The sequence below is a fragment of the Aulonocara stuartgranti genome (genome assembly GCF_965226115.1).
Source record: "Aulonocara stuartgranti genome assembly, chromosome: 18".
Taxonomy (NCBI): domain Eukaryota; kingdom Metazoa; phylum Chordata; class Actinopteri; order Cichliformes; family Cichlidae; genus Aulonocara; species Aulonocara stuartgranti.
The window spans coordinates 27,832,511-27,846,854 of record NC_138954.1 but is presented as its reverse complement, the minus strand read 5'-3'; the positions used below and the strand labels follow the sequence as shown (position 1 = coordinate 27,846,854).

Below are 14,344 nucleotides of genomic sequence, written 5' to 3'. Positions count from 1 at the left end.
TCGACTTTCTCCTAAAGTGTGACTTTGAAATTACTAAGCTACCTGCTAAACTCTCTGAATTCCATAAACAGGTCCTTCTTTATTGGAAAATGTTATTTAAACATAATTTCACTCCACATAATAGCCCAATTTGGAACAATAGATATATACTGATGAACAGAAAATCTATTTTTATTCAAGATTGGTTATCAAAAGGTGTTTGGGCAATTGCCCATTTTGTAGATGAGGAAGGACATGTTCTAGGACATCAAGATTTTTGCCAAAAGTTTAATATCCAATGTTCTAAAAGTAAATTTAATCGGGTTATAAAATCCATTCCATTGTCACTTAAAAACATAGTTGTAAATGATATAATATATTCTGACATCTCCCCCAAGTTAAGGCAATTATATATAGATGGTATTCGATTTTGTGATGTTAAATGCAACAATAAGTTTCTTAGATCTTCATTAAGGAGTCTTTATTCTCCAAATTTACTTAGACGTAATTACATATTAAAAGATTTCCAAAGGGAAGAAATTGAAAAAATAAGAACTGATTATATCACCTTCCCCATTCCTTCCTAAAGGGAAAGAAGTCCAATTTAAAATCTTGAATAAAATTTACCCGACAAATAGACTCCTTAGTGATAGATTCAAAATAGAAACGGGTAATTGTGTATTTTGTGAAACAGAAGAGGAGGATTTGGACCATCTATTCTTTTTGTGCAATTTTATACAAATATTTTGGTTGGATTTTCATACCTGGCTTTATTCCAGTGGGATTCAAATTACCCCATTTACCTTAAATATGATAATGTTTGGAGTGTTTTTGAAAGAAAAGAAAGCTAATTATGGTGTTAATGTGTTATTAATCTTGTGTAAGTATTTTATACATAAATGTCGCTTTTTTAAGATTAAACCAACACTGGCTCACTGGAAAAACGACCTAAACCTGTTGGTTAAATCTTTGACTTTAGTTAAAAAGAAAAAGGCTGCTTTTTTTGTTTCCTTTGTAGAAGATTTTGATTTAGTGAGTTAATAATCTGTTAATTTATGTGACCCCCATCTTTATATTTTATTTTCACTATATATGAAAGTTGCTAATATGTAAGAAATGTTTATTCTCTGAATCTGTAATATATGGTGCATTTTGTTTGTATGTTTATATTACTAATAAAAAAAAAAACCCGAAAAAAAACCCGAAAAAAAAAAAAAAAAAATTTACGATAGTTACGGGTCAGAGTATCTGTTAAGATGTTAAGAATAACAAGTATCTCTTAACATGTTTCCGATAATGAAACATTTAATATAATGTAGACAAAAATTAAAAAAATTAAAAGATAGTGACGGATCGGGACTCCCGATCCTTACTGCGCATGTGCAAAGTCAGACCGTACAAATCGGGTCTACCCGATCTGTACCGCGCATGTGCAGGGGTTTCCTTCTTCTTCTGTTCATTTAATGGCAGTGTACTCCCCAGTGTACGAGGATACTGCCACCTGCTGACTGAGCGAATGAACCCTATTGTAAACTGAATTAGCGTCATTACAAACATGTGTTAAATTTGATTTAGTGATAATCGAGTGTGTTTATGCTTGTCTGTGTGGAGAGGATTGTTGGAAAAGTGATGATAATGTCCGCTATCACTGTCAATTGCCAGTGAACACTTCATCTGGCTGCTGAATCTTCACGTGACATATTATAAAGTCTGTATTATTAACTCTGTCATTAGGCACCATTCTTCTTATTTTACGGCGCTGTTGTTCAATCGGGGAACGCTCTCTGTTGAGGAGAAAAGCAAAAATTTGTTGCGGATACGGATTATCCATTGTTTAAATGTCCTGGTAGTCGAAAAGGAGGCAGAGCTGCTGAGAAATGCTAGGAGCTAACTGGGCGCTAACCGTATCATTCAAATATATTGAATGTCGCAATGTTGGCAAAGAGAGGAAGTGACGTAAGATTTGCGCATGCGGGGTACCGATCGGGTTTCCGGTACGGATTGGGTAGTGACTGTCACTACCCGATTAAACGAACAGAAGAAGAAGGAAACCCCTGCACATGCGCGGTACGGATTGGGTAGACCAGATTTGTACGGTCTGACTTTGCACATGCGCAGTAAGGATCGGGAGTCCCGATCTGTCACTATCTTTTAATTTTTTTATTTTTGTCTACATTATATTAAATGTTTCATTATCGGAAACATGTTAAGAGATACTTGTTATTCTTAACATCTTAACAGATACTCTGACCTGTAACTATCGTAAAATGCTTCGACCGGAAGTAGACACCTTTCGCGCATGCGGGGTACCGATCGGGTTTCCGGTACGGATCGGGTAGTGACAGTGACAGTGCCCTCTACTTCTCGACAGCAGGAATAACAGGTTTACAGCCTTTGGTGTCACACTGAGAAGAAGCTGTGCTGCAGCACCCCCTGTCGCAGCAGGCAGACATCACAGCACTGCATGACTATGCAAAAATGTGTGTGCCCATGTAGGATCTTTGAATTGTAAATAATGATATAAAAACTCTCAAAAGCGGCATTTTAAGCAACAAATTTTATGAGTACATTGTGTATACCATGATAATTTCTTTGGTGAAGGCAGAGCCCTTGTACATATAAGATAAGATAACCTTTATTAGTCCCACACATGGAAAATTTGTTTTGTCACAGCAGAAAGTGGACAATGCAAAGATTAGAGAACACTGTAATACAACAAGAATAAGATACTGCACACAACTGTACAGAATAAAATAAAATACTATTGGTGGATGTTCGCTGTCTCATCCTGGATTGTGGTGCTGACACTCACCAGTCCCTGGCCTCCTTCCTTCCGCTTAGCGTACAGAACTCAGGGTGCTGGACTTGGGGTGAAAACCTTCATGCATGGTCAGGAGCTTCCTTGTCTTGATGTCAGTGGCTTCTATCTCCTCCTTTGGCCAACTTATCCCAGCAGGGTGAGTGTCCAGTGTGCGAGGCGTCCTTGATGATGATACTGGCTTTCTGCTGAAGTCTGCCAGTATAAATGTCTCTGAGTGAGTGAAGTGCCAATTGCCGGCTTTGCCGCACTCACCATCCGCTGCATTTTCCTTTTGTCTTGGCGTACTGCTTGATGACATCAAGCTGTATGCCAAACTTGTACTCATTTTTATAAATGAGTACAAGTTTTGTACTCATACATGAAGGGAAAGGAGTGATTTTTCGTTTTTTGAGAAATACTCATCATGAGGATCTAAGGATTTGGAAGTAATGTTGTAGTAAAACCCAGGAGATGGCAGTAGTGCAACACCTTTGAATGCAAGCTGAAAACAAAGGGGAAAAAAAGGAAAGAAGAAGAATGCATGCATTAACCTGGGCGTGGACAACAGCAGAGGTGGGAAGTAAGTAAGTACAAATACTTTGTTATTGTAAAAAAAAGTTTTAAGGTATACCTACGTTACTTGAATAGTTTCTTTCAGACAAGTTTTTACCTTTACTCCCAACATATTCAAAACAAGCTGATTATTTCCGGTATGACGTTTTTGAAGGGAGTTCGTCACTGTGAGCCTTGAAACATCAAATCGAGTTGAGCCTAAACAGAAACACGTGAAAGGCAGTCCTGCTCGTGTATTAATCACCAGGAGATATAAAGAGATGAAAGCAAAATCGTGGGCCCGCGCTTTTATTTAGTATTGCAATGGTGACTGATAATGAAGTCCCCAGCAAGGAACAAATGACTTTTAATGAACACAGCACATAAACCTAGTTGAATGTAAGCCGGCATTACATGTGCCTTTATCAGTTAGCCAGCTTAACTATATTCCTGGTCAGCAGTAGTGATGTGCGGATCGATCCTGAAATATCGATTCCTCCGATACCAATCGTTTATGTTCTAGAATAGATTTTCACATTAAAATATCGATATTTTAGTAATTTAGGGTAAATTTGTAGTTTATCATTAACAGGAACACAGTGGAAAGAAACTATATCATTCGGATTGTCTACATTCAAAGGAACTACTTCCTCTTCCGCCTTTCATAAGAAACTGTGCGAAATACGGCTGTATAAATGTCTCGCAGCTGCTGGCGTGCTCACTCACAACAATGGCTGATCGTAGTTGGAGTCATGTGCGGACGTATTTTACCTCCACAAACAGCTGAGACGTGGTTTGTGATACATGTGGCAAAAAAGTGAGGTGTTGTCGCTGCTTCCACCTGAGGACCCGGCCTTCGCGGTCTAAAGAAAGCCGGGTAGTACGTCATGAGCTCCCTCGGTGGAGTGAAACTCTGCCGTCTGCTCCTTGCTATCTAAAATATAACCGGGCGCTGACTTAAACTCTCGACCGTCTCACACTTCTGTTTAATCAGTTTTCTGTTTGACGTTTATTCAGCTGTGTGAAAACCCCGGAGGAACCCTCCCGAGGGATTAATAACGTTTTATTTAATCTAATCTAATAACTTTAATCTCAGCCAAACCGATTTACTCACGAACAAATAAAACACTGAAAAAGCCAAACAATAACATTTTTAAGTTATCAAAGTGACTTATACAGGTCCTTCTCAAAAAATTAGCATATTGTGATAAAGTTCATTATTTTCTGTAATGTACTGATAAACATTAGACTTTCATATATTTTAGATTAATCACACACAACTGAAGTAGTTCAAGCCTTTTATTGTTTTAATATTGATGATTTTGGCATACAGCTCATGAAAACCCAAAATTCCCATCTCAAAAAATTAGCATATTTCATCCGACCAATAAAAGAAAAGTGTTTTTAATACAAAAAAAGTCAACCTTCAAATAATTATGTTCAGTTATGCACTCAATACTTGGTCGGGAATCCTTTTGCAGAAATGACTGCTTCAATGCGGCGTGACATGGAGGCAATCAGCCTGTGGCACTGCTGAGGTGTTATGGAGGCCCAGGATGTTTCGATAGCGGCCTTAAGCTCATCCAGAGTGTTGGGTCTTGCGTCTCTCAACTTTCTCTTCACAATATCCCACAGATTCTCTATGGGGTTCAGGTCAGGAGAGTTGGCAGGCCAAGTGAGCACAGTAATACCATGGTCAGTAAACCATTTACCAGTGGTTTTGGCACTGTGAGCGGGTGCCAGGTCGTGCTGAAAAATGAAATCTTCATCTCCATAAAGCTTTTCAGCAGATGGAAGCACGAAGTGCTCCAAAATCTCCTGATAGCTAGCTGCATTGACCCTGCCCTTGCCTAGTGGACCAACACCAGCAGCTGACATGGCACCCCAGACCATCACTGACTGTGGGTACTTGAAACTGGACTTCAGGCATTTTGGCATTTCCCTCCAGACTCTGGCACCTTGATTTCCGAATGACATGCAAAAGTTGCTTTCATCCGAAAAAAGTACTTTGGACCACTGAGCAACAGTCCAGTGCTGCTTCTCTGTAGCCCAGGTCAGGCGCTTCTGCCGCTGTTTCTGGTTCAAAAGTGGCTTGACCTGGGGAATGCGGCACCTGTAGCCCATTTCCTGCACACGCCTGTACACGGTGGCTCTGGATGTTTCTACTCCAGACTCAGTCCACTGCTTCCGCAGGTCCCCCAAGGTCTGGAATCGGTCCTTCTCCACAATCTTCCTCAGGGTCCGGTCACCTCTTCTCATTGTGCAGCGTTTTCTGCCACACTTTTTCCTTCCCACAGACTTCCCACTGAGGTGCCTTGATACAGCACTCTGTGAACAGCCTATTCGTTCAGAAATGTCTTTCTGTGTCTTACCCTCTTGCTTGAGGGTGTCAGTGATGGCTTTCTGGACAGCAGTCAGGTCGGCAGTCTTACCCATGATTGCGGTTTTGAGTAATGAACCAGGCTGGGGTTTTTTAAAAGCCTCAGGAATCTTTTGCAGGTGTTTAGAGTTAATTCGTTGATTCAGATGATTAGGTTAATAGCTCGTTTAGAGGACCTTTTCATGATATGCTAATATTTTGAGATAGGAATTTTGGGTTTTCATGAGCTGTATGCCAAAATCATCAATATTAAAACAATGAAAGGCTTGAACTACTTCAGTTGTGTGTAATTAATCTAAAATATATGAAAGTCTAATGTTTGTCAGTACATTACAGAAAATAATGAACTTTATCACAATATGCTCATTTTTTGAGAAGGACCTGTATATCATGTTTAACCCGAGTAGTGAAAGACCGCGGGGGTTTGAAAATGATGTGTCGGTCGGCTCAGATATTTGAAGTTTACACAGCTACATTCTCACCTGAAAATATGTTAAAAGTTTTTTTGCGACCCAGAAAGAGAAATAAGAGTAATATTAAAACTAAGTAGCTGCCGTCATTGTTGGAAACTGGAATTGGCTGGGCCGCGCTATGAATTCTGCGATGTGATTTTCCAATTTTGTTGTCCGGGTGGAAAATCGGGAGAATGGTGGCTCCGGGAGATTTTCGGGAGGGGCACTGAAATTTGGGATTCTCCCGGAAAAATCGGGAGGGTTGGCATGTATGGTTGTGGCAACATCATTAACCTTGTCAAACACCTCAGAGTAAATCATATCACAGAATATGACGAGCTTATGTTGAGGCGAACTGAAGAAGAGGACAGGGACAGGTGCTGCTAGGGCGAGACAGACGTCTCTCATGGAGTCCTTTAGTGCTGCAGGCAGGCAAGGTGTTCAAATAGCACACAACTTCAGTTTTTTTTTATTTCTATATGATGAACTCTGCATTATTAAGTGATAAGAACAAGAAATCTGATGTCCTGTAATCATTATGACGCTATAATTTGAGATACAATAAATAAAATGTTTTTGTACAAAGTATCGGTATCGGATCAGTATTGTTGATACCACCCTGAATATTACTTGGTATCGGATCGGAAAGGAAATCAGTGGTATCGCACATCACTAGTCAGCAGCATTATTCTTCTCCTTTTTTTACGACACCACCCTCTAGTGGTGCAGTTTTGGTACATAACATTACAGGACACAACCATTATTATTATTACTTTTGGCACAACACCAGAATGACTGCAGGTGTCCATACGTTATGTTTGCGTAGGGTTAGCTAGCATCTAGGCAACCCTACAGTAGACGAGCTAGCACGAAAGGAGTGACGTTTTTGAAGTTTCAGGTAATTTCAAATGCAACATTTCTATCACCTCAACAAACATCAGCAAACGCACAAACTGTTTGTGTGCAGTTTGTCTCACAGTGTGTTGCTAGCTAAAGGCCCAGCTGCTGTATTTCCCAAGGAGAGAAAACACAGAGAGCTAACTTCACTCAGAGATGGAGAAAGATAAAGAGATAAAGAGAGGTCAGATTTAAAGATACGGACTGATCAGTGGTGTTTGATAAACTGGAAATTTAAAGCTCACATGCAAGTGTTTATAAATCAAATTTCAGGCCTGTACATCTGACATTATGATTTTCATATTGTGAAACCTGCTGCAAAACAAACTAAGGTAGACTCTCTGTGTTATTTAAAGGCTGCATGAAAATCCTCTGCAGAATAAACAGGTTAGTTTGCTGTGATGGGTTTAAAGTAAAGAACAGTCTGTGAGTAGTGCACAGTGGCTGTGTTTTAATGGCAGAGTTAGGTTACATAAAGAGTAGCAGAGATGAGAGTAAAGGTGATGATACTTAGATTCGTTCATTGAATTTCACCTTCATACCAACTTTATACCATTTAGAAAAAAGACAGCATAAACAGTGCACTGTCAGTGTTGAGGATGGAAATCAGCCAGTATAACTGTGAAACATCTGCTGACATCTGGTTGTATTCTGTAATGCACATCCACAAAGGCAGGGCTCTAGACTAACTTTTTGCCATGGGTGTACCGGTACGCCTAACTTTTTAAAGTTAGGCGTACCGGCACAAAAGTTAGGCACACACAAATTTTATAATAATTCATATAATATAATGTGTTTTTCTGGATACACTGTGCTTTTTCAGCTTTCAAAGATTGATGACACCGTGTCAGAGCACTGGCTATGAATTTCAGAAGGATCAGGCCTTAACTTAACAGAAAAGTTAGCAATAGTTCTTTTCCTATTACAGCTACATCCACTTCTGTCATGCCCAGGCTGCTCACTAGGGCTGGGTATCATCACTGATTTCTATAATCCATTCGATTCCGGTTTTCAAAGTCCCGATTCGATTCAACTTAGCCTCAGACAGTCAGAAATATTATAATTCTGATCATTTATCAGTACTGACTTCATCAGAATTGTGAACATCACAGCAGATGCCTTTGTGTGAAAGTAACTGAGAATAAAACACAGAAAAACATGAAGGACATTTTCCTGGTCTGGCTTTTTATAGCAGATAACCTTAAAAATATTCTACAATGTTCTGCATATAAAGTTTACATGTCTTCAGTATTGAACAACAGAAAAAAATAGGCTTTCTTGTCCGAGGTCATTTAAGTGAAAAAAAGAAAAGGACAGCAGCCGACAGCGCTGTAAACAACGGTACACTGGTGGGTAATAAGCGAATGACTAATACAGAAAACAGAGATTGGAGACAGGAAACTGTTCTTGAAGTACAGAGAGAGAGAGAGAGAGAGCTAGCTGTGCATGACCCTACGCTGTGTTCACTGCATCATTCTATGTTTGTCACTGATCACCACCTGCACTCATGTATATATCATGTATATATCTATCCACTTAGCACTTTAATTCTTATTCTTATTTTTATATTTTTATGACAGTATGTTTGCACTGAAGCACCGCAGCAATTTCCTAATGTTGTAAACCTGCTCAACATTTGGCAATAAAACCCTTTCTGATTCTGATGAAGTGTGATTTTAATAGTCGTGGAAGCAAAACAGCAAAATTCATGACGACATTGATCAAATGTGAAGCGCAGTTTGCTGCTTCTTTTGCTGCTGGCTCGGTGAATTTTGGTCGGAGAGACAAAACCTGCAGCTCAGGATCAGCGCAAAAAGACATAAACACAGCGCGGACCGGACGCATCAGGATCGCTGAGCTCCGACAGCGTGTCCGTCTACGGGCCGTCGGGTGAGAAAGCCGAGAAAGACAAAGTTGATTCTGATACGTCGGTCCGTTCTGTGTTTACGTCTTTGTGTGGAGTCCGTGTACCTGCTCTCATTTGCTGTTTGGTTGTTGTTGAAATGGTTTTGTGAGCTTTAATCTGAGAATCTGGCGTTTCTGGCAAAACACAGTTCTATTTAAAAGTCGATTCAGGATTTAATGAATTGATATCGCTTTATTCAAGCTACTCACCTCCCACTTCCACCTGCACTTTCAACTGGACCACGGCCAATCAGAGAGGTCCCGCCCCTTACTATCTCTGATTGGTTTGGTCCACGATAGGGGCATAATGTGTGTCTGTTGTTGACCACAGGGAAGGTTGCAGATTTATTTATTTATTTTTTGCTACCCGAACAGTTGGTCGCACAGGTGCAACCAAATATTTTTTTTTAGTCGCACCACTGAAAAATTTGGTCGCACTCTAGAGCCCTGAAAGGGCAATGAACCTCAGAGCAGTAACTGCCGAGACCAGCTGATCACAGCCTGTATACTAAAATCTACTACAACTCTCAATAGAAATTATTGTGAGTTTGGATTCTTTTCCCCACACTGAGCCACTACTAATTTTAGGGTTCACCACGTGCTGAATCCCTCTTTAACCCCTGACTGTACACATTTTCCAGGTTAGAGGCAAAGTCACCCTCTACAAGTAGCAACACAAAATAGAGAGTACTTCAACTTCTACTGGAGTATTTTTTTTTTAACTCTAGTATCTGTACTTTACTTAAGTAGAGAATGTATGTACGTTAGGTAGGTCTTAACAGGAATAATTTCAACCCAAACATGGCTGGCAAGCTTGGTAAGTCATCGTGTTAAAGTCATGTTTTCCAGTGTAACAACAGTGATTTTTGAGTTTAATCAGATTTTGTGCAGTTTCTACAGATAAATCCTTTTATAAAAAACAGCCATTTAGTCACAGGGAGGCACAAGGACCCCATATCTTCTTGGCAGTCATAACACTTGGCAGAAACACTGAAGAGGAAAAGCAAATGGTGCAATGGATTTATTAAATCATTAGTGATGCTGCAGACAAATAAAGCATGGTTCTCTGTACCCCACTAGGGCCAACCTGAAGGAACCGCAATTGAAAAATTCTTAGAAGAAAGTCTAGGCCTGGTGGAAGCCATTTACAGGTGTAATGGTCAGTACCACATCTTCAAAAATAAGTTCATTCATATAGCTAAGCCTGTAAATGTTACACACATCTCCACGTGTGTAACATTTACAGACTACAGAGTAGTTATACACTACAGTTCCAGCCTTTTTCCTCTTTGACAGGTGCTAAAGGTGCACAAAACAGTTATATAGACAAAATGTGTTTTTTGTCATTAGTATTATTATTTTGTCTGTCACTTAACATTTTAGACAGAAGATCTGAATTATTTGGTTAACAGATTATCATACATTTCATACAACTACATTTGAATAGAAATTACAACCATGTCTGATTTTGCAGTATTACGGCATCAATGTTTATGTACTGAACAAGTTGTTCCCAACAGGTTGTTGTAATGTACAATTTAAGCAAGTGTTTCAAAGGGCACACGTGAAATTATCATTAAAGAATATTCACATTCATTGCAAAATGATTGCCTTGCTTTTCAGCCATTATTAGTTATTTCAGTGAACACAGTAGCTTACAGAAGAATTTATTATTTGCTTTGAGTGAGGAATTGTATATTCATTTGCAGAACATAATGCAGTGAAGCAGGGCCACTGAATCATCTGTGTACACTCTCGAGGACACCGAAAGAGGTAACATGCAATAATTATTACATTTGAAATGAAGACTTTAAGAAAATAAAACCTGTATTGTGCTGCTGTTGCAAACTTAAACTGTGTAAGCGTTCTGGAATGCAGACTCAGCATGTCTGCCAAAGACATTGTGAGGAGAAATAAAACAACCATCCAAACGATTCTGTCCGGAGACTACAGGCTGATCCTCAACAAAGTTTATGAGAAGGAGCTGATCACTGATGAGGACTACAACAACCTTAAAAGTATCAACAGGGAAGATGTGGAGGGACACATTGTTGAGCTTGTGGATAAGATCATGAATAAAGGAGACGATACCTGCAGAGCTTTTCTGAACCTCCTGCAAACTGATGAAAAAATGCAAACTACTTTCCCTCAGCTGAAGAACACTCCGTTTCTACCTAAGCCTGACCAAGCTTCTTTACTTCAGCATGGTAATTACACACACAGAAATGTTGTGTCTGAGATCATATTCTGGTTGGATGTGTAACTGTGTTTCTCTCTGATTCCCTCACAAGACGGCTCCAGTCAAATGGAGGTGAGGCTTTCATTCATTCTTTTGTCGGAACACTAACATTTATATTAATGTAAAAACATAATAATTCACATTTGCTTTGTTTGTGTCCTGTAGTCAGAATACTACACTTTGACTCATACGTCTCATGGTTTATGTGTGATCATCAATAATGAGACCTTCACTACTGAAACATGTCTACATGCTCGAAGGGGAACTCAGAAGGATGCAGGTAGAGTTCTTACCTTCAAACCATATCATGACCTGATTTATGTAGGACTGTTTTAACTAGAAGCACTGAGACCTGCAACAATTACTGCACATACAGATCAGATATTCTTTGGTTTTGTAATCTACTGCTATACCTTCATTTGTTTCTTTTCTATGTGGCACAGATGCTCTGAACACAGTGTTCACAAGCTTAGGCTTTAAAGTGCTGATACACAACAACCTGACTGCAGCACAAATACGAAATGAATTAAGAATGTACAGCAAGAAGAATTTTGTGAATGATAATGCCTTGGTAAGTAGATTCATACATCTTTGGAATTGTATCCTCAACCACCATTCTATATTCTTAATTTATTTTATATCCCTGGATTTGCATGTCCCAGTGATCCCAGAGGCTATGTTGTCTAGGACTTTTTGTACCCTGGTAGGGTCTTGCATGACGAATGGGCCCTGGATGAGGGACCAGACAGAGTGATTCAAAAACCCCAATGAGCAGAATATCCAGGTTACAGTTGCCCAGCATAGGGTTACCAGGATCTGCCCTTGAGCCAGGCCCGTGGAGGGTGCCCAGGAGTGAGCGTCTGGTGGGCAGGCCATAATCTATGTGGGCTGGCTGGGACAGCCTGGAAAAGGGACATGGGCCCACCCTCCTGCAGGTCCAACACCTGCAGGAGGTGTTATAGGGGTCAGGTGCATTGTGTGCTGGGCTGCGGCCAGGGGCGGAGACCCTGCTGGACAGACCCCTGGCTACCAAGACTAGCGATTAGGATATGGAATATATTACGTGAAGTTGAAATGTACCCGCTAGATCTGGCTCTGGACTCTGTCTCAGTCTGGTGTTGCTGTAAGCCAATCACTACCTGGTGGTTTTCAGTTTTTGTCCCGGTTGCGGAACACTGGACGAGCTCTTTACTGAGTTTGCTCAATCAATCTACATGTGTTTTGTGGACAAGGAGAAGACATTTGCATGGAAACTGCTGCTTGCCTTGTACCGGTCCTCAGTGGAGAGCATGCTCTCCTACTGTCTAGGTGTTTGGTGTGCAGGGGCCACTGCTAAGAAAAGGAAGGCTGCACAGAGGGTAATCAAGACTCCCACCCCCAAAACATCATTGGCTGCCCTCTGCCACCCCTGGAGGTTATACAGGCCAGATCCTCCTGTCTCAGGAAAACCAGGGCCATCACAGATGACCCACTGCACCACCTGTTTGGCCCACTGCCCTCTGGTTGGCGCCTCAGGTCAATCAGCTCGCACACCTCTAGACTTTTTAAAGTCTGCTTACCCTTATGTTATTGTGATTATCTGTAAACATATAATCTGAGTTTAAAGTCTGCTTGAAAAAAATAGAAAAACATTTCTGACAGATCAGGAAATATCACAAAACACACAGGATGTGTTTGTGTAGTTTGTTTAGGGGTAGGGGTAGCATTAAGTAAATAGTGGACTTGTAAGATCTGGTATAGAGGTGAAGGAAGGATAGAACTTGCTCCAAAGTAATAACCAGTAGATTTGGGGGTGTGGGACAGGCTGTGATCACATGACCTGGGCTTTGGAGAGTTTACCAACTGTATTTAACAGTAAACAGGGAGATGTTACTTGAGATGTGAGGGCTGATTTCATCTCCACTTTCCAAAAGGTTTAAGATCACCAAATTCCATCATGAGTTTAATCTAAATCTGATGACTACTGCCATGGACCTAACACAGCTGTGTTCACCCACATTTGTGACTGAAACAGGCCTGCAATACAAAATTATTTAGAAGCGGGTGAATAAAAAGTCTGACAACATTTATTATCCAACAAACCCCCCAATTTTAAACAGAAACATTGATAACACCATAGCAGCAGTTTTGATGACCTTGGCAAAGTTTAACATGTAGCCAGAGTTTGTACACACACCGCAAAGAGCAAAAAGACTGAGCCGTTACTGAGACGGTGAACTCAGGTAGAGTGAAAGAAAACGTGCTTTTCATGTCCAAAACAGCAGCACTGTTCCTGTACTCACCATTAAAACTTTTACTGGGAAAAAGTTTGTTGATCAAAGCACCTGATCAACACAGGGAGGAATTTTCTAGAGAACAGTAACATCTGCCTGTTTATTGTTAAATATAGTTGGTAAGCTCTCCAAAGCCCAGGTCATTTTCTAGACAAAATTTCTAAATGAAAATCAAATCAATCAAAATTTATTTATATAGCACATTTTAAAGACCGAAGTACACCAAAGTGCTTTCCAGTAAAATCATGATACAGATAAAAAAAATATCACAATATAAAATATAAATTACAGATATAAATAAAATATTAAATAATTACATAATCTAAATGCAAAGCCAGATGTAAATTACCCTAATTAGCCTTGAATGCCAGGTTAAACAAATACGTTTTTAGACGTGATTTAAAAGACTGAATGGAATCTGATGCGTGAATATGAAGAGGAAGAGTATTCCATAACCTGGGTGCGGCAACGGCAAAAGCACGGTCTCCTCTGGTCTTCAGCCGAGACCTAGGTTGCACTAAGAGCAGTTGGCCCGAGGATCTTAGTGCTCTCTGAGGGCTATACAGACAGAGGAGATCAGCTAGAGAGAAAACCAGAGAAATTTTCCAAGGGTGGCACTGAAATGAAATGGGGTGGGAAAATCAAAGCCATTCTTTTCACATATGCAGGTGTTACATTCTGTAATATGCATTATATAAATGGTTAGAACATTTCACACAGTTTTTCATTTGAAATAATCAAATTTTTACATGTTTAAATTTACACAAAATGTCAGGAATCTGCACTGTCATCAGTGTTGGGAAGGTTACTTTTAAAATATTGTAACGATGGTTAAGTGTTATTGTACATGTTGGTTATCTTTGCACA

The 14,344-nt window shown here is 40.0% G+C and overlaps 1 protein-coding gene across 3 annotated transcripts in view; it reads left to right on the top strand.

The window, feature by feature from the left end:
* The first annotated feature begins 3,335 nt into the window (after positions 1 to 3,335).
* The window catches only part of LOC309693606 (uncharacterized protein), a 129,194-nt gene continuing 118,185 nt past the window's right edge, over positions 3,336 to 14,344 (top strand). The window contains exons 1-7 of one of the 3 annotated variants that reach the window (XM_082512990.1): positions 3,336 to 3,359; positions 10,046 to 10,124; positions 10,675 to 10,738; positions 10,844 to 11,172; positions 11,257 to 11,276; positions 11,370 to 11,484; positions 11,648 to 11,775. In XM_082512990.1, coding sequence (XP_082369116.1) covers positions 10,851 to 11,172; positions 11,257 to 11,276; positions 11,370 to 11,484; positions 11,648 to 11,775 — 585 coding nt within the window. In that variant the 5' untranslated portion in view covers positions 3,336 to 3,359; positions 10,046 to 10,124; positions 10,675 to 10,738; positions 10,844 to 10,850. Of the gene's footprint in view, positions 3,360 to 10,045; positions 10,125 to 10,674; positions 11,173 to 11,256; positions 11,277 to 11,369; positions 11,485 to 11,647; positions 11,776 to 14,344 lie in introns of all 3 variants that reach the window. The other 2 variants (XM_082512989.1, XM_082512991.1) reach the window with 2 other exon arrangements.